General features: G+C 37.8%; 1 protein-coding gene across 3 annotated transcripts in view; it reads left to right on the top strand.

Annotated features, from left to right (window-relative positions):
• The window catches only part of ACADL (acyl-CoA dehydrogenase long chain), a 41,276-nt gene extending 25,753 nt beyond the window's left edge, over positions 1–15,523 (top strand). For all 3 annotated transcript variants that reach the window (XM_019976227.2, XM_019976213.2, XM_019976220.2), the window contains 3 exons: positions 6,606–6,733; positions 8,923–9,009; positions 14,084–15,523. In XM_019976227.2, coding sequence (XP_019831786.2) covers positions 6,606–6,733; positions 8,923–9,009; positions 14,084–14,177 — 309 coding nt within the window. In that variant the 3' untranslated portion in view covers positions 14,178–15,523. The remainder of the gene's footprint in view (positions 1–6,605; positions 6,734–8,922; positions 9,010–14,083) is intronic.
• Positions 15,524–18,014: the final 2,491 nt, after the last annotated feature.

Genomic DNA, 18,014 nt, shown 5'->3' with positions numbered 1-18,014 from the left:
AGAACACTGGAGTGGGTTGCCATTTCCTTCTCCAATGCATGAAAGTGAAAAGTGAAAGTGAAGTCACTCTGTCGTGTCCAACTCTTCGCAACCCCATGGACTGCAGCCTACCAGGCTCCTCCGTCCATGGGATTTTCCAGACAAGAATACTGGAGTGGGTTGCCAGTGCCTTCTCCCATTCTTTTCTAACACAAGCTTTAGTTCTTTCCTGTGTGGTATATGCTCTTCTAAGAGGACAAAGTATTAGGAAATAAAATAGGATAGGTAAAAAATAACACTTCTTCCTTATATTTCTCCAAAAAGGTCTTAGACCTTGAGTGTGGGATTGTGTGCATGCATGTCAAGTCATTTAATCGTGTTTGACTCTTTGCGACCCTGTGGACTGTAGCCTGCCAGTCTCCTCTGTCCATGGGATTCTCCAGGCAAGAATACTGGAGTGGGTTGCCATGCCGTCCTCCAGGGGATCTTCCTGACCCAGGAATCAAACTCGCATCTCTTAAGTCTCCTGCATGGGCAGGAGGGTTCTTTACCACTAGTGCCACCTGGGAAGCCCAAGTGTAGGGTTAATTAACTGTAAAATCAGATAGTAAACCTAAATTGTTATAGTTTATCCTTGAGTCATGCTGTTTAAATGAAATACTGGGCTCAGAAACTTCTCCAGAGTGTCTTCTAATTCCATAATTCTGTGTTTTTAAGAATTGTATTATTCAGAACTCAGAAAGAGATGCTATCTGATCCACTTTGCAACTTTAGGGGAAAATGCTAGCTTCAGTAGTATCTATGAGTGACTAGTAATAAATGTTAAAAAATACTGCTGTGAGCATGCTGATCATTCACCAAAGGCACCTTGCTAATAACAGGTGGTACAATTATTAGCTACCATAGTTTCTGAAAGCATGATGCATTGTCTGCAGTGAAGAGCAAAGACCAAATCTGTTTGGTAACACTCAGCTCAATGCCACAAATATGTAAATATTTACTCTTTATCCCCAAAGAGTAAATTATGTGCTCTTGCAGGCATTAATTCCTTCAAACCTGTGCACCTGAATGCACAGCAAGAATGTTCTAAATGAGCCCATCCTGGTCTGAAATTTAACTTTAGCTTCTAGAAGCTCTTAGCATTTTCATCAAAGCAGTTCTCTTATGAGATAGTTGGGCTTAGAGATCTTGATTCTGTTGTAAATAGTGCATAAATTCTTAAATCTGGGCTTCCCTGGTGGCTCAGTGGTAAAGAATCTGCCTGCCAGTGCAGGAGACATGGGTTCAATCCCTGATCCAGGAAGATCCCACATGCCTCGAAGCAACTATGCCCTTGCACCACAGCTACTGAGCTAGTGCTCTAGAACCTGCAAGCTGCAACTATTGAGTCCATGTGCCACAACTAAGAAGCCTCCTTGCCAATAGCCCATGTGCTCCAACAGGAGAAGCCACTGCAACAAGAAGCCTGTGCATTGCAACTAGAGAAAAGCCCAGCAACAAAGACCCAGCACAGCTAAAAGGAAATAAATAAATAAACAACCATTCAAAAAAATTCTTTAATGTGCCATCACATGCTGTGCATGGGGTGTGCAAAAGTATATTGAGACTTGTCAGATTCTTCCTTATTTTTCAAATGAAGTCTCATAGGTAGTGTCATTGATCTACACCAATACTAAGCTAAAAATTCCATTTCAGGGATTTTCATGAAATATACACTCATCTGTTTTTAATGTGTGGGAGGGTATTGCTCCACTATTTTGTTTCCTATTCCACTTTTAGATTTTTCTGTGAGTAAATTCGGATGTGTGGGGTGGGAGTGGGAAATTTTGTGCTGACTAAAAGGTAGACATTTGGCTTTGTTAAATATAAATGAATAGAAAGGGAGATTGAAAAGGTAAGGGGAAGTCTGAGAAAGGAAGAAAGTTTTGGTGTAACCTGTCACATTTTGAATTAGAGGCCAACAGAGGTCCATGTAGTCAAAGCTATGGTTTTTCTATTAGTTATGTACGGATGTGATAGTTGGACCATAAAGAAGGCTGAGCACTGAAGAATTCATGCTTTCAAACTGTGGTGCTTAAGAAGACTCTTGAGAGTCCCTTGGACAGCAAGGAGATCAAACCAGTCAATTCTAAAGGAAATCAACCCTGAATATTCACTGGAAGAACTAATGCTGAAGCTGAAGCTTCAGTACTTTGGGCACCTGATGCAAAGAGCCAGCTCATTGGAAAAGACCATGATGCTGGGAAAGATTGAGGGCAGGAAGAAAAGGAGACGACAGAAGATGAGATGGTTGGATGGCATCATTGACTCAATGGATGTGAGTTTGGGCAAACTCTGGGTGATCATGAAGGACAGGGGAGCTTGTAGTGCTGCAGTTCATAGTGTCGCAAAGAGTCAGATGCCACTGAACAACAGCAATACAAGAGGTGGAAAGGTGTGGTACCAACCTTCCCACTGCTTGGTTTTAGAATCATTAGAAGTCAGTGTCATTTTCTGTTACCAGAGAGGGACGGAGTAAACTCAAGGGAAAGGCAGTCGGGTTCTTCAGCAGCACAGTAGTTATGTTGAGACACGTATGGGGAATCTGTCCCTTAGAATGCCTTTAGCTGACATACTGTGAGTTTTGCCTGGTCCTGAGTTTTATTGTACTCCTTTTCTACTCTTTTCCAAAAATGGAAAGTACTCTAACGGTCTCCACCACAATAATGCTTTGAAGGGTTAGGTTTTATGGTTTGAGATTGTTGTAATGGCAGCAAACGAGGGTCAGCACCCTCTGCTCCTTGAAGCCTTCCTGGGAGAAGGCTGTCATGGTTTTGAACTAGACATTGTGCTGGTGAGGGGGCTTCCCTGGTGGCTCAGATGGTAAAGCGTCTGCCTGGAACGCGGGAAACCTGGTTCAATCCCTGCGTCAGGAAGATCCCCTGGAGAAGGAAGTGGCAACCCACTCCAGTACTCTTGCCTGGAAAATTCCACGGAGGGAGGAGCCTGGTGGGTTACAGTCCATGGGATCGCAAAGAGTCAGACACGACTGAGCAACTTCACTGGTTCACTGGTTGTGGAGGTGGAGTGCATTTATAATTTCTAGTGTGAGTTTCACTGTGCCATCAACTTAGTGCCACTGTCACTGTCTTCCATGCCTTTTATCAGCCACAGTGAAGATCTCACTTAGGTTCCAAGCAGAATGATCAAAACTCTGTTTCTATTTGAATTTCCACAGGAACAATAAAATCAGGAATACAAGAAAATTGGATTGAAGTTAGAGCCATCAAGAATAGTTGACGCTGGTCTCGATAGAATGATTAGAATAGTAGAATGATTAGAATGCTGTTAGTTGTCTATGGCCAGCAGGAGGAGGTGAATAGGTATGTTGACACTGACAGTTGCAGACCATGCAGTTCAAGTTAAGGACCGTGCGAGCTACTGAAAGAGGGAAGAGGGAGAGTGGGGAAAGGCAGCAGAGGTTGGGGAGGTACTGGGCTTTGACGTCTCGAGTGTTCCAATTCTATTCTTCTATTGCATTCTGCAGATATAGAGTAAATATTTTGCAGTACGGATGGAGGTTTGTAACATTGTACAGGAGGCGGTGACCAAAATCATCCCAAAGAAATAGAAATGCAATTAGACAAAATGGTTGTCTGAGGAGGCCTTACAAATAGCTGAGAAAAGAAGAGAAGCTAAAGGCAAAGGAGAAAGGGAAAGATACACCCAACTGAATGCAGAGTTCCAAAAAATAGCAAGGAGAAATAAGAAAGCCTTTTTAAGTGAACAATGCAAAGAAATAGAGGAAAACAATAGAATGGGAAAGACTAGAGATCTTTTTGAGAAAGTTAGAGATACAAAGGAAATATTTCACGCGAAGATGGGCACAATAAAGGATGGAAATGGTAAGAACCTAACAGAAGCAGAAGAGATTAAGAAGAGGTGGCAAGAAGATACAGAAGACCTGTACAAAAGAGGTCTTAATGACCTGGATAACCACGATGGTGTGGTCATTCACCTAGAGGCAGACATCCTGGAGTGTGAAGTCAAGTGGGACTTAGGAAACATTACTATGAACAAAGCTAGTGGAGGTGATAGAATTCCAGCTGAGCTATTTCAAAACCTAAAAGATGATGTTGAAGTGCTGCACTCAGATGCCAGCAAATTTGCAAAAGTCATCAGTGGCCACAGGACTGGAAAAGTTCATTCCAATCCCAAAGAAGGGCATTGCCAAAGAATGTTCAAACTACTGCATGTATGCAGTAGCATGTAAAACACTCATTTTACATGCTAGCAGGGCTTCTGTCATAGCTCAGAGGTAAAGATTTGCCTGGAATTCAGGACATTCGGGTTTGATCCCTGGGTTGTGATGATCCCCTGGACAAGGGCATGGCAACCCACTCCAGTATTCTTGCCTGGAGAATCATGGACAGAGGAGCTTGGTGGGCAACACAGTTCATAGGGTCACACAGAGTCGAACACAACTGAAGCAACTAAGCACGCATGCGTGCACATGCTAGCAAGTAACGCTCAGATCCTTCAAACTAGACTTCAACAGTACATGAACCAAGAACTAACAGATGTACAAGATGGATTTAGAAAAAACAGAGGAATTAGAGATCAATTTGCCAGCATCCATTAGATCATAGAAAAAGCAAGGGAAGAATTCTGTTTCACTGACTACACTAAAGCCTTTGACTGTGTGGATTACAACAAACTGTGGAAAATTCTGAAAGAGATGGGAATACCAGACCACCTTACCTGCCTCCTGAGAAACCTATTTGCAGATCAAGAAGCAACAGTTAGAAATGGACATGGAACAACGGACTGGTTCTAAATTGGGAAAGGAGTACATCCAGGCCATATATTATCACCTGCTTATTTAACTTATATGCAGAGTACATCATGTGAAAAGCCAGGCTAGATGCCACCTTCCAAAGCAGGGAATGCAGGTTCAATCCCCGGTTGGGGAACTAAGATCCCACATGTTGGTGTGCTGCAACTACAGAGCCCGTGCACCACAGTGAAGATCCTGCATGCTGTGACTAAGACATGACACAGCCAAAAATAAATAAATAATTATTTAAAAAACAACCTATGGTTTTTCCATTAGTCATGTACGGATGTGAGAGTTGAAACATAAAGACAGTGAGCGCTGAAAAATTGATGCTTTTGAACTATGTTGCTGGAGAAGATTCTTAAGAGTCTCTTGGACAGCAAGGAGATCAAACCAGTCAATCCTAAAGGAAATCAACCCTGAATATTCACTGGAAGGAATGATGCTGAAGCTCCAGTACTTTGGCCACCTGATGTGAAGAACTGACTCATTGGAAAAGACCCTGATGCTGGGAAAGATTGAGGGCAGGAGAAGGTGGCGGCAGAGGATGAGATGGTTGGATAGCATCACCAACTCGATGGACATGAGTTTGAGCAAACTCCAGGAGTAGTGAAAGCCAGGGAAGCCTGGCATGCTGCAGTCCATGGGGTCTCAAAGAGTTGGATACAACTGAGTGACTGAACAACAAGTATAAATATGTTTTTTAAATATACAGTTTTTAAATTTTATTTATTTATTTGTTAAATTTTTTTGGCCGTGCTGTGTCTGTGTTGCCGCATGGGCTTTTCTCTAGTTGTGGTAAGCAGGGGCTGGGACACATGGGCTTAGTTGTCCCAAGGTATGTGGGATCTCTCTGGGTCAGGGACCGAACCTGTGTCTCCTGCGTTGGCAGGTGGATTCTTTACCACTTAGCCACCAGGGACGCCCTTAATGTCTAATAATATTTTTATATTGTCCTAGCTTGTTTCTTTATTCCAATACAGAGAAGCAGGAAATGTGCATACTTGATTTCATTAATAGTTCTTCATGGATTTAGATTCCAGAGGAGAACAGGTATTTTCAACAGCTGTACCTAAAGGACTGTACCACACAATGGTGCTCACCCATTAGTCATGCTGTTCTTCTAAAAGTTCCCTGCTGCTGCTGCTGCTAAGTCACTTTAGTCGTGTCCGACTCTGTGCGACCCCATAGACGGCAGCCCACCAGGCTCCCCCGTCCCTGGGATTCTCCAGGCAAGAGTGCTGGAGTGGGGTGCCATTGCCTTCTCCGAAAAGTTCCCTAGGTAGTCTAAATTTTTTAACCTAAAATATGAGATGTTATTTTGTATGTATCGACCTTTGCATCTTGTCTTTTGGTACATTTTCTTAGTAATGAAATATAACATTAGCTGTGTAGTTAATATGCATCTTTTTTGAAGGGAAAAAAAAAACAACACAGTAATTCCACATCTGTTTTGATCTGCTGCTGCTAAGTTGCTTCAGTCATGTCCAACTCTGTGCGACGCCATAGACGGCAGCCCACCAGGCTCCCCCGTCCCTGGGATTCTCCAGGCAAGAACACTGGAGTGGGTTGCCATTTCCTCCTCCAATGCATGAAAGTGGAAAGTGAAAATTGAAAGTGAAGTCGCTCAGTAGTGTCTGACTCTTAGCGACCCTATAGACTGCAGCCTACCAGGCTCCTCCATCCATGGGATTTTCCAGGCAAGAGTACTGGAGTGGGGTGCCATTGCCAAAGATCTTTTATTATATAATTTTTTATATGCTAAGTGACTCAAAATATGCTCTTCTCCTTCATTTCCTTTAAACTCTAGACGGTGAAGCATAAGCTAGCAGAATTAAAAACATCCATATGTGTAACCAGAGCTTTTGTGGACAGCTGTCTCCAGCTGCACAGAGTGAAACGTCTGGACGTTGCCACTGCTGCCATGGCGAAATACTGGTATGCATGCTACGGTAATTAAAATGTGGTGTTTGCACAGACTGTTATGGAATTCTTCCAAAGTGAAACTCAGCCTTGAAGGCCTTAAAGGAAGAATGCTGAGTGAATGAAAACTAGCCGTAAGGACCAATTTTTTTTTAAATTCTGAATATTCCCATTAAATCTATTTATAATGTGCTAAAACTTACCCAAGTTACTTTTTAACTTTTAGCTTACCCTCGAAAAGCAAATATTAAATATGATGACTAATTTGTTATTTCAAGTAGTAGTTGATTCTCAAATTAGCTGAAGAGTGGCTGTAGAGTAAGACAACAAAAGAACAGTAATACTTCGAGTCCTGAGATAGAGCCGCAATTCTGTCATTACGTAACTGCAATTAAATTTAATTATTTCTGGGCCAACATTTTGATATCTGTGAAATGAGTAGATTAGGCAAGATTTTTCTGTTTAAAAGGTTTTCTAGACCTCAGAAAAAATTTCTGAAGTTTTGACTGTCCAATCAAAAGTTGTACATGCTCTATTAAGCAAAAGGAAAAAAAAAAAAAAATGTTCTGTAAGACAACTTTCAGGGACTTCCCTGGCCATTCAGTGGCTAAGACTCTGGGTTTCCACTGTAGGGGTCTCAGGTTTGATCCCTGGTTGGAGAACTAAGATCCTGCGTACCTTATGGTATGGTCAAAACCACAAACCAAAACAAAAAAATTTTTCATTTTCATTAAACATGATTAGCAATGTTATTAAAGATGAGTTAATTGAAAAAAGACACCCCCCCATAGGCCTTTTGTGTATTTTAAGATGCAAGAACATAGTTTAAATCAGGTTCTGAAAGCGGGTTTTGTTTCCTCTTTTAAAAACAAACATTCTCACATCTCATTAGCCCAAAAATAACCTGGAAAAAATTCCTGTTGTTATTCATTAACTTGTGTTCACTTTAGTGAGAAGTAGAATGAGGAAATATGCAGAATAGTGGTTTATGTAATGAACCACTATTCTGCATGTATGTATTATGTAATGAACCAATAATCCAAAATAATAAACTTGCCAGGTTGAAAAGTCATGTGGAATTATTAGAAATTAACATTTTGGGGGGAAGATACTTACATTTACAGCAAGTTTTTTAACTAGTGAAAAATTTTTAGATATTTTTGGAAAAAGACATTTGGATAGCTGGTGGCCTTATTCTTTGAAAACACTAGGTTTATAGACATACTGGTATTTCATATTGGAGAAGAGGAAGCAACTACTTATAACCCAGCAAATATTTCACTAACATACTTGTCAAAGACAAAAATGTGTAGAATTCCAAATATCACTGCCCCCTGAATCTTGTCTGTTAATCATTATATTGTTACTGTATTTCTCAGGAACATCTTGACCTGTCCTATGGCTTGAGTTAAAAATTATTTTTTATAGGAAAATGGGTCTATGCTTACCTTTGTTTTATATTTCCCACTGTTGAAAGTAAGTTGAAAAGATTTTGAACTAACCAGTTATTTTATGGATTTTAACAGTAGTTAAAATTGTTGTGATTAGATCAGAAAAGAATATATTTTTCAAGCACTTCATATTAATATATATATACTTCAGGAATAAATAATTCCCCAATAATCTTTAATAAGTGTCCTAGAAGATAGTATGTGCTTTGATAGAGGTCTATCCTCTTAGGTTTTCACTTTTACTTTCAGTTTATTCCTGAAAACCCTAAAACATATTTTTTACAGTTAAAAATTCAGAATTGCAGCCTTTGCATAGGAAGTGACATATTTGAAGAAAACAAACACATATTACACAAGGCAAAAGAAAGTAGATGACTATATAATTTTTCTGCTAACATATCACACAGAGAATCTGAATAAATTAGACCAGATTCAAGTTTTTACTATATTCTTTTTAGGCTTAAAGTTCCCAACACCTAATAAATAGTCTAAATTTTCTACATTTTGTTTCTAGACTTAACAGAAACCCAGCCAGAAATATAGTTGATGAAGAAAGTATTCATTATGTGAAAATATTCTTGAGATTTATTTCACTTATAATTTATATCAATCTTCTCTGGTTGACTGATACGCCTATTTTTAATTGTTTGATAAATGTATGCATTTAAACAGTCATTTGTTTTCTGGCTGTAAAGCATCTCATGAAAATTCATTTCAAATGTTCCTTTTCTGCTTTTTATTTTGGACATCTAGGGCATCTGATTTGCAAAACAGAGTAGCTTATGACTGTTTGCAGCTGCATGGAGGTTGGGGATACATGTTTGAGTATCCCATTGCAAAGTAAGTAGGCCTGTTGTGTTATGCTTTTCTGGGTAGTGTGTAGAAAAAGGAAAACTTCTTTACCTGTTCTTTGTACACTGAGGATAGAGGGAAAGGAGGTGCAAAATCTTCGCATTTTTCAACTGCCTATGGAGTATGTTCAGGTAGCTAGAAACAACTTCATGTTATCAGCTTACTACTAGGATTTAATAATTTTTTAAAAAGTGAATATATACTTTAGTATACAAGATATTAAATATAAATAAATATATAATATACTAAAGCTTTATTTGAATCATTATTCAGGATTAGTATCACTTTTATAGTTGAATAGTATTTTACTATAATTGTTTATTTTTAGTTATTCAGATTTTTTTTTCTAGTTTTTTACTGTGACAAACAATGCTTCAATAAACACTCATACGTTTGTCTTAGATACATGTGTTTTTTATCATAATAGGACAAAGTCCCAAAAGTAGTACTGCTAGTTCAAAAGTATGCATATTTTACATTTTAATGCATTTCAAGATCATTTCCTCCAGTTTGAAGCAACTTATACTCAAATGAGTTGTCAAAGACTGAAGATGGCTTACCCTCTTAAGTTATGTGCTTAGTCGTTTAGTTGTGTTCGACTTTTTGCGACCCCATGGATTATATAGCCTGCCAGGCTCTTCTGTCAATGGGATTCTCTAGGCAAGAATACTGGAGTGGGTAGCCATTGCTTTCTCCAGGGGATCTTTCTGACCCAAGGGATTGAACCCAGGTCTCCTGCATTTCAGGCTTATTCTTCACTGTCTTAGTTACCAGGGAAGCCCTTAATTTGCATTGACTATTAATTATTTTGTTTTATTTTACTGTTGTTAAGAGCACTTAACATGAGATCCACCCTCTTCACAGAATTTTAAGTGTACCGTACAGTATTGTTAACTCTAGGCACAGTGCTGTACAGCAGATCTCTGGAACTTATTCATCTTGCTTGACTGAAACTTTATGCCCATTGGTTAGTAACCTCCCATTTCTCCTTCTCCGTAGTGCCTGGCAGCCACCATTCCTTTTTGAGGCTATGAATTTGACTACCTTAGATACCTCATATAGGTGGGATCATGTTGTATTTGTCTTTCTGTGACTGGCTTATTTCACTTAGCAGAGTGTCCTCAAGGTTCATCCAGGTGGTGACATATTGCAGAACTTCCTTCTGCTTACGATTGAATAGTATTCCATTGTATGTTATACTACAGTTTCTTTATCCATTCATCTGTCCATGGATGTACAGGTTGTTTCCACATCTTGGCTATTGTGAGTAATACTGCATTGAACAAGTGAGTGCTAGCATCACTTGGAGGTCTTGATTTCAATTCTTTTGTATAAATATCTAGAAGTGGGATTTCTGGATCATACGGTAGTTTTATTTAAATTTCTGAAGAACTTCCGTACTGTTTTTTATAGCAGCTGCTGTGCACCACTTCGCATTCTCTGTAACAGCAGTGTGCCAGTATTGCAATTTCTTCATCTCCTTGACATTTGTCTTTTGGCCTTTTAGCTAATAGACAGATGTGAGATGATATTTCATTGTGGTCGATTTACATTTTCCCTGGTGATTAGTGATACAGTATTTTTTCATATACCTTTTGGTCATTTTGTATGTCTTTGAAAATATCACTTTTTAAAAATTAAAAAAAACACACATTACAGAAAAATTAACCTACATTTGAAGTCAATAAAAAAATCTTAAATTTTTTATTGTTTATTTAGCTCTAAAAACAAATCAAAAGTGTTATTTTTTTCTAAGTAGAATTTGTATTTCCTTCAAATGAAAATAAATACAGCCTTTTTATTGCATTACACGTGAATATTCTTGTTTCCGTTTCGAAGCAGTTCCAGTTTGTCAATAGGCAGCATCCTCTTCTATGTTTCTTCCTCCATCTCCATAGTTTCTTCTTTCCCTTTTCCTGTAGTCTTTGCCTTAGTAATCCCTCCATGGCATTTCTCCTTATCATTATAGAAAATATATTTTTCCTCTTATTTGGCAATATTTTCAGCTTATATAATTTTCCCAAGAGAGTTTTTGCTATATAGAGAGAAGTCCAATTTAGTTTTGAATCTGAGAATGAGAATGCTATGAACTTCTAAAAACCTCTTATAATATTATCTAAATATGGAATCTAAAAGGGAAACAGTATTAAACTAGTATTCAAACTTACTTTCAAATTTATCATTTTGGCAAGTATAACTGAAGACATTTTATTTGTTTATAGTCCTTAATAAGGAAAATAAACATTGTATTCAAGTTATATTAAGAACAGAAGCTCCAGCATAGATGTAATTTACTAATTTCCTGTAGCTACTGGGTAGCTCAGAAAGCTTTAATCACAGGGTATATATAATTTATAACTTTCTATAAAAACTCAACAAGTAGGGTATTTTCCTTCCTTTAGAATGTAGGCATGAAGTAACTAACTTATTTCCTTTTCTTTATCAATCCTTGGACTTGGGTTTTGGTATATCCTTTCAGAACTACTTCAAACAGGCCTTAAACAAAAGCAGATTTTTTTTTTTTTAAATCTTTGAATAGTCATGAAGTCAGAAGTAAACTGAGTTATGCTAGGACAAATTAAAGCGTTGCTGGAATTTTTCCTGTGTGTTTTTATGTTTTAGTCACAATATTAACTCATCTTATTTATAATATTCACAGTGCTTAAGCAAGTAAAATAATAATGGGTATTTATATTTTTCTGCTTTATTTATATTTTTCTGCTTAACTGTGCTATTATAACTGCTTCTGGGAATGTAGACAATGTCATGGTTCAGTGTTTGTCTAGTTTAGTTCTATTCCTAAGAAAGGCATTTAGGTGAAGAAGAGTCAGCCATCTCATGGTCCAGGATTAGAGTGTAGCATAAGTCTTGGTCTGTTTTCTCAGAGGCAATTCCATCAGAACAGTAGCAAGCAAAAATGGTAACTTGATGACTTATTTGAAATTTCTGGTTTCAGTTTGAGAGACATACTTCCTTTCAGGAGTAACAATCCCCTTCTTGGGCAGGTTCTTAGTTTGAAGACTGTATGAACTTTTAAACTAGGCTGCTTTTTTCTCTCCAAAGACAAAGGGAAAGAACTTTTCATAAGATGACAAGAGAGAGTAGTGGATAATACCAAAAAAGCTAATCAGATGCATTAGGCAGTATATGAATGAAGTACATATATTTTGATATGATAGAAAAAAAATCATTATAGTTGTGTTTTTTTATACCTTAAGGTTAAACTGTACTATTTGTGTGTTTGTAAACTCCGAGAAATGGGGATGCACAGGGAGTCCTGACATGCTGTGGTCCATGGGGTTGCGAAGAGTCAGACATGACTGAGCAACTGAACTGAACTTATGCCTGTGCATGTTGCTGAGTCTTGGTTTCAGAGATCAAGGAGATGCTTTTTTGTTTTGTTTATTTTTTCCTGTTTTCCTGTATTTTTTCCTGTATAAGTGGTTTTAAGTATGAGTCATACTTCAGTCTTACTCATTCGGCTTGGGGCTATGGGAATAGATGCTTACATTTTGCCATTTCAAGACCTGTTTGCTGGGAAGAACAGTGTGAGATAAAGAGCTTCATCCCTGTGTGGTTAAACATTCCTTCTGCTGCCATTCTGTGAATTTTAGTTGATGACTGAATTTAATTAATAACTTATAAAAGGCCTACTGGTCTCTGTCGATTACCTACTCCATTGAAACTTCTTTAATGTGAAAAAAATGTGCCCAACTCGGTCCAAAAGGTCCAAAAGCATTGAAATTGCTGAAGTAGGCTGAAATGCCAGATAGGTTCTCTAAATGAAAGTTCTGGATTTTGTGGGCAACAATGAAATCTGTCTGAAAGAAAAAATATATTTGAAAACACAAAGGTCTCTGGATTTCAAGTTTCATCAAAAAGTAGGTATTGAGACTCTAAAATTCCTTTGTAATACAGTAAATCAAATCAATAAATACTGAGCGCTCAAGTAAGGTACCATTGCAAGATACCGTGATGAACTTGGACGAGGAAAAGTTCAGAATTGATCATGTTCCTAGAGAGCCAGCACATTTAATTTTTCTCAAATTAAATTAAAAAAAAAAAACAAAACAGTTTAAGGCTTAGAAAAAAAAAATGCCTTTGAATTTGCCTACTAGAAAACTGCAAAGCTCAATAACTAATCTTACATTTCTGTAATGAAATGTATTGATCATTTCATCAATGAAAATATTGATACAATTAAAAAGATATTTGCCAAAGTGGCAAGATACCTACCTTTTCATTCCAGGTTGCCAATGATCTATTATGTGACCATTAAATAGCAACCATTAATTAGTATATGTATTAACTTTTTAGCACCTCAGTTCCTTTACCTGCAAAATTAATAGTATTTACCCTCCCTAATTCCAGAGCTGAGAGGATAAAATGAGAAAACATAAAAACAACTATATAGTGTTATATTTGCTGTCATCACTATCAAGAGTAAAGTCTTTTTTTATGGCAGTGTGCTCAGTCACTCAGTATTTTTAACACATACATTACTGGGGTGATTATTAATCTATTCCAAAAAGTAAGTTACTTGTTAACTTTGTGAGGTAATAATTTTCTGAAGCATCAATTTATACTGCTGATGGCAGCAGTATTGGTGGGATTCTAAAGGATGTTAGAAAACATGTACTTTTCTCTTTTTTTAAATAAAACCAGTAGATTTCAACTTTTGGGGGGAAACATTAAAGGTAACAAGCTATTAAGACATTGTATTCATTTCTAAATTTAAAATAGCACTTTTTAGGATCTTATTATATGTGCTGAATTTTACAAAATTAAAAGAAACAGACTTGGAAATATTATTTTGAATTTGTACTCTCTTCAAGCAAACTAAAACAAATCTATGCAAATGATCAATATCTGAATAGAATTTTATAATCATACCAATCTAGGGTGAATGCCATACTGAAAAAAAGTAATTTATGAAGAACTTTTATTGTTTGAATTTCATTAAATGAACACTGTAAAGTAATTAATAGTTACCTGGTGAGACAAAATTTATAATTTCTAATATCCTTTGTTTATTCCTTTAATCATCTTCTTATTTATCCAGAGCTTATGTGGATGCCCGTGTCCAGACAATCTATGGTGGTACCAATGAAATAATGAAGGAGCTGATTGCAAGAGAGATCATCCATGACCAGTAGACATCTGCCCACATCCCGGAATCCTATTACAGCTAATCTTGTTTTAAATCTGCTCAAGATAAAATACAACCTGGAAAGGGAGGGAACACTAAACAAGTTTTTATCTGTTCTCTCTATAGAGAAAGAAATCAAACGCAAATATCCAAAGATCATAAAGTTTCCCAATATAAGGTTTAAACTGTTAATTTTTTGCATAGCTAAATGGCAAAGATTCTCTGATTCTAGAAGCCTTAATGTTTCATTTATCTCTAAAATTCTAAGAGTATAAATGCCTAGGTCTTTAAAATTGAGGCAGAAGTAATTTTTTATTATACTATTAAATTTTTTACAGCACATTGATTTTGAAAAAGAAGAATAAATGTAATTGAGAATGCAAAATAAGTTTAGATATCTTTTATTCCAAATTCCCCAGAACATGGTTTCTACCACCCTACCCCTAAACCTGTTTTTAAGTAATAAAACACTTTCTTCAGTCCAAAGCTTATGCCAAGTCCATGTGAAATCTTGATGTGTGAAGCGCTGCTTAGGTTAAAGCAGGAAGCCTCCTACCTTAGGGCCTTAAAACCACTAGGACTCAGCTAAGCAAATCCCCACAAGAGAATTCCACTGGTTCCTTAAACCACTGACACCTGGGCTTTCAAGAGATTTCCAGTGTAATTGCTAGGAGAACACACACACCATTATCCTTAATAGTTTCAAGATATTGGTATATTTTATAGGTACCAAAACAGTGACTTTTATTTGGGAGCAGTATAATTTTTTAATTAATTTTAACAGATTTATACTTTGTGTTGTTGTCTATAAGCCAGGCTGTTAAATTGATGAAAACTATGATTTAAAAAATTGGCAAGATCCATAAGTGAATAAACAAGTTGTAATGAGGTAAGAAGTAAATAAACAATAATTTCAAATCATGATAAAGGTAATAAAGGAAATGAAGTATCTTAAATAGGAAAATGAGGAAATTACATTTAATTTAATTATTACCAAAAAATAGGCCATTAATTTGTAAACTGCCAGCATCATTTTAGTACTTGTTTTCCTTTGCATGTATTGGTGAGACAGAGAATAAAGTAGTTTTTAAATGTAAATAAATAGATGTATCCTTGTGCAACTTAGAAAACCTCAATATTTTATTTGGTGTTGTGGATATTAAACATTGTTTTTTGATGCAGTCATTACAACTGGATAGAGCAGAGAGAACAGAAAATCCTTTTATACCATTCTGTCTTAGTGTCTTACATAACTTTGATTTGCTCTTGGTTAGAACTTTGTATGATTGCCAACTTGAGTTCTTGTTCAGTAAATCTAAAAAATGGGTGAAAATAAATTCTTGTTAGGTATTACTGTATTTGTCGTTTTCACCTCACACCAACTGCCAGGAAATGATAGAGAATTAGATCAAGCACCCTACCCCAGCCCCAGCTCCTTTCCCAATCTTAAAGGAAACTACATTTTAGGAATTAAACATCTGTAGGATAAACAGTCCAAGGAGCGGTGGCTGCGTGGGCGCCGTAGGGCCTAGAGGAGCCATTCCACGTTCAAGGTCAGGAGGGGTGGCAGTGAGGAGATACCACTCATCCAAGGTAAGGAGCAGTGGCTGCACTTTGCTGGAGCAGCCATGAAGAGATACCCCACGTCCAAGGTAAGAGAAACCCAAGTAAGACGATAAGTGTGCGAGAGGGCATCAGAGGGCAGACACACTGAAACCATAATCACAGAAAACTAGTCAATCTAATCACACGGACTGCAGCCTGGTCTAACTCAATGAAACTAAGCCATGCCCTGTGGGGCCACCCAAGACGGGCGGGTTATGATGGAGAGGTCTGACAGAATGTGGTCCACTGGAGAAGGGAATGGCAAACCACTTCAGTACTCTTGCCTTGAGAACCGCATGAACAGTATGAAAAGGCAAAATGATAGGATACTGAAAGAGGAACTCCCCACGTCAGTAGGTGCCCAACATGCTACTGGAGATCAGTGGAGAAATAACTCCAGAAAGAATGAAGGGATGGAGCCAAAGCAAAACCTACCCAGTTGTGGATGTGACTGGTGATAGAAGCAAGGTCCAGTGCTGTAAAGAGCAATATTGCGTAGGAACCTGGAATGTCAGGTCCATGAATCAAGGCAAATTGGAAGTAGTCAAACAGGAGATGGCAAGAGTGAATGTCGACATTCTAGGAATCAGAGAACTAAAATGGACTGGAATGGGTGAATTTAACTCAGATGACCATTATATCTACTACTGCGGGCAGGAATCCCTCAGAAGAAATGGAGTAGCCATCATGGTCTACAAAAGAGTCTGAAATGCAGTACCTGGATGCAGTCTCTAAAATGACAGAATGATCTCTTCATTTCCAAGGTAAACTATTCAATATCACAGTAATCCAAGTCTATGCCCCAAACAGTAATGCTGAAGAAGCTGAGTTGAACGGTTCTATGAAGACCTACAAGACCTTTTAGAACTAACACCCAAAAAAGATGTCCTTTTCATTATAGGGGACTGGAATGCAAAAGTAGGAAGTCAAGAAACACCTGGAGTAACAGGCAAATTTGGCCTTGGAATACGGAATGAAGCAGGGCAAAGGCTAATAGAGTTTTGCCAAGAAAACACACTAGTTATAGCAAACACCCTCTTCCAACAACACAAGAGAAGACTCTACACATGGACAACACCAAATGGTCAACACCAAAATCTGATTGTATTCTTTGCAGCCAAAGATGGAGAAGCTCTATACAGTCAACAAAAACAAGACCAGGAGCTGACTGTGGCTCAGATCATGAACTTCTTATTGCCAAATTCAGACTGAAATTGAAGAAAGTAGGGAAAACCACTAGACCATTCAGGTATGACCTAAATCAAATCCCTTATGATTATACAGTGGAAGTGAGAAATAGATTAAGGGACTAGATCTGATAGATAGAGTGCCTGATGAAATATGGACGGAGCTTCGTGACATTGTACAGGAGACAGAGATCAAGACCATCCCTATGGAAAAGAAATGCAAAAAAGCAAAATGACTGTCTGAGGAGGCCTTACAAATAGCTGTGAAAAGAAGAGAATCGAAAAGCAAAGGAGAAAAGGAAAGATATAAGCATCTGAATGCAGAGTTCCACAGAATAGCAAGGAGAGATAAGAAAGCCTTCCTTAGCGATCAATGCAAAGAAATAGAGGAAAACAACAAAATGCGAAAGACTAGAGATCTCTTCAAGAAAATTAGAGATACCAAGGGAACATTTCATGCACAGATAGGCTCAATAAAGGACAGATATGGTATGGACCTAACAGAAGCAGAAGATATTAAGAAAAGGTGGCAAGAATACACAGAAGAACTGTACAAAAAAAAATCTTCATGACCAAGATAATCACAATGGTGTGATCACTCACCTAGAGCCAGACATCCTGGAATGTGAAGTCAAGTGGGCCTTAGAAAGCATCACTATGAACAAAGCTAGTGGAGGTGATAGAATTCCAGTTGAGCTATTTCAAATCCTAAAGGATGATGCTGTGAAAGTGCTGCACTCAATATGCCAGTAAATTTGGAAAACTCAGCAGTGGCCACAAGACTGGAAAAGGTCAGTTTTCATTCTAATCCCAAAGAAAGGAAATGCCAAAGAATACTCAAACTACCACACAACTGAACTCACCTCACATGCTAGTAAAGTAATGCTCAAAATTCTCCACGCCAGGCTTCAGCAATACGTGAACCATGAACTTCCTGATGTTCAAGCTGGTTTTAGAAAAGACAGAGGATCCAGAGATCAAATTGCCAACATCCACTGGATCATCAAAAAAGCAAGAGAGTTCCAGAAAAACATCTATTTCTGCTTTATTGA

Source organism: Bos indicus, chromosome 2 (genome assembly GCF_029378745.1).
Source record: "Bos indicus isolate NIAB-ARS_2022 breed Sahiwal x Tharparkar chromosome 2, NIAB-ARS_B.indTharparkar_mat_pri_1.0, whole genome shotgun sequence".
NCBI classification, from domain to species: domain Eukaryota; kingdom Metazoa; phylum Chordata; class Mammalia; order Artiodactyla; family Bovidae; genus Bos; species Bos indicus.
Note: the sequence above shows the minus strand (reverse complement) of the source record. Positions and strands in the feature narration are given on the sequence as shown.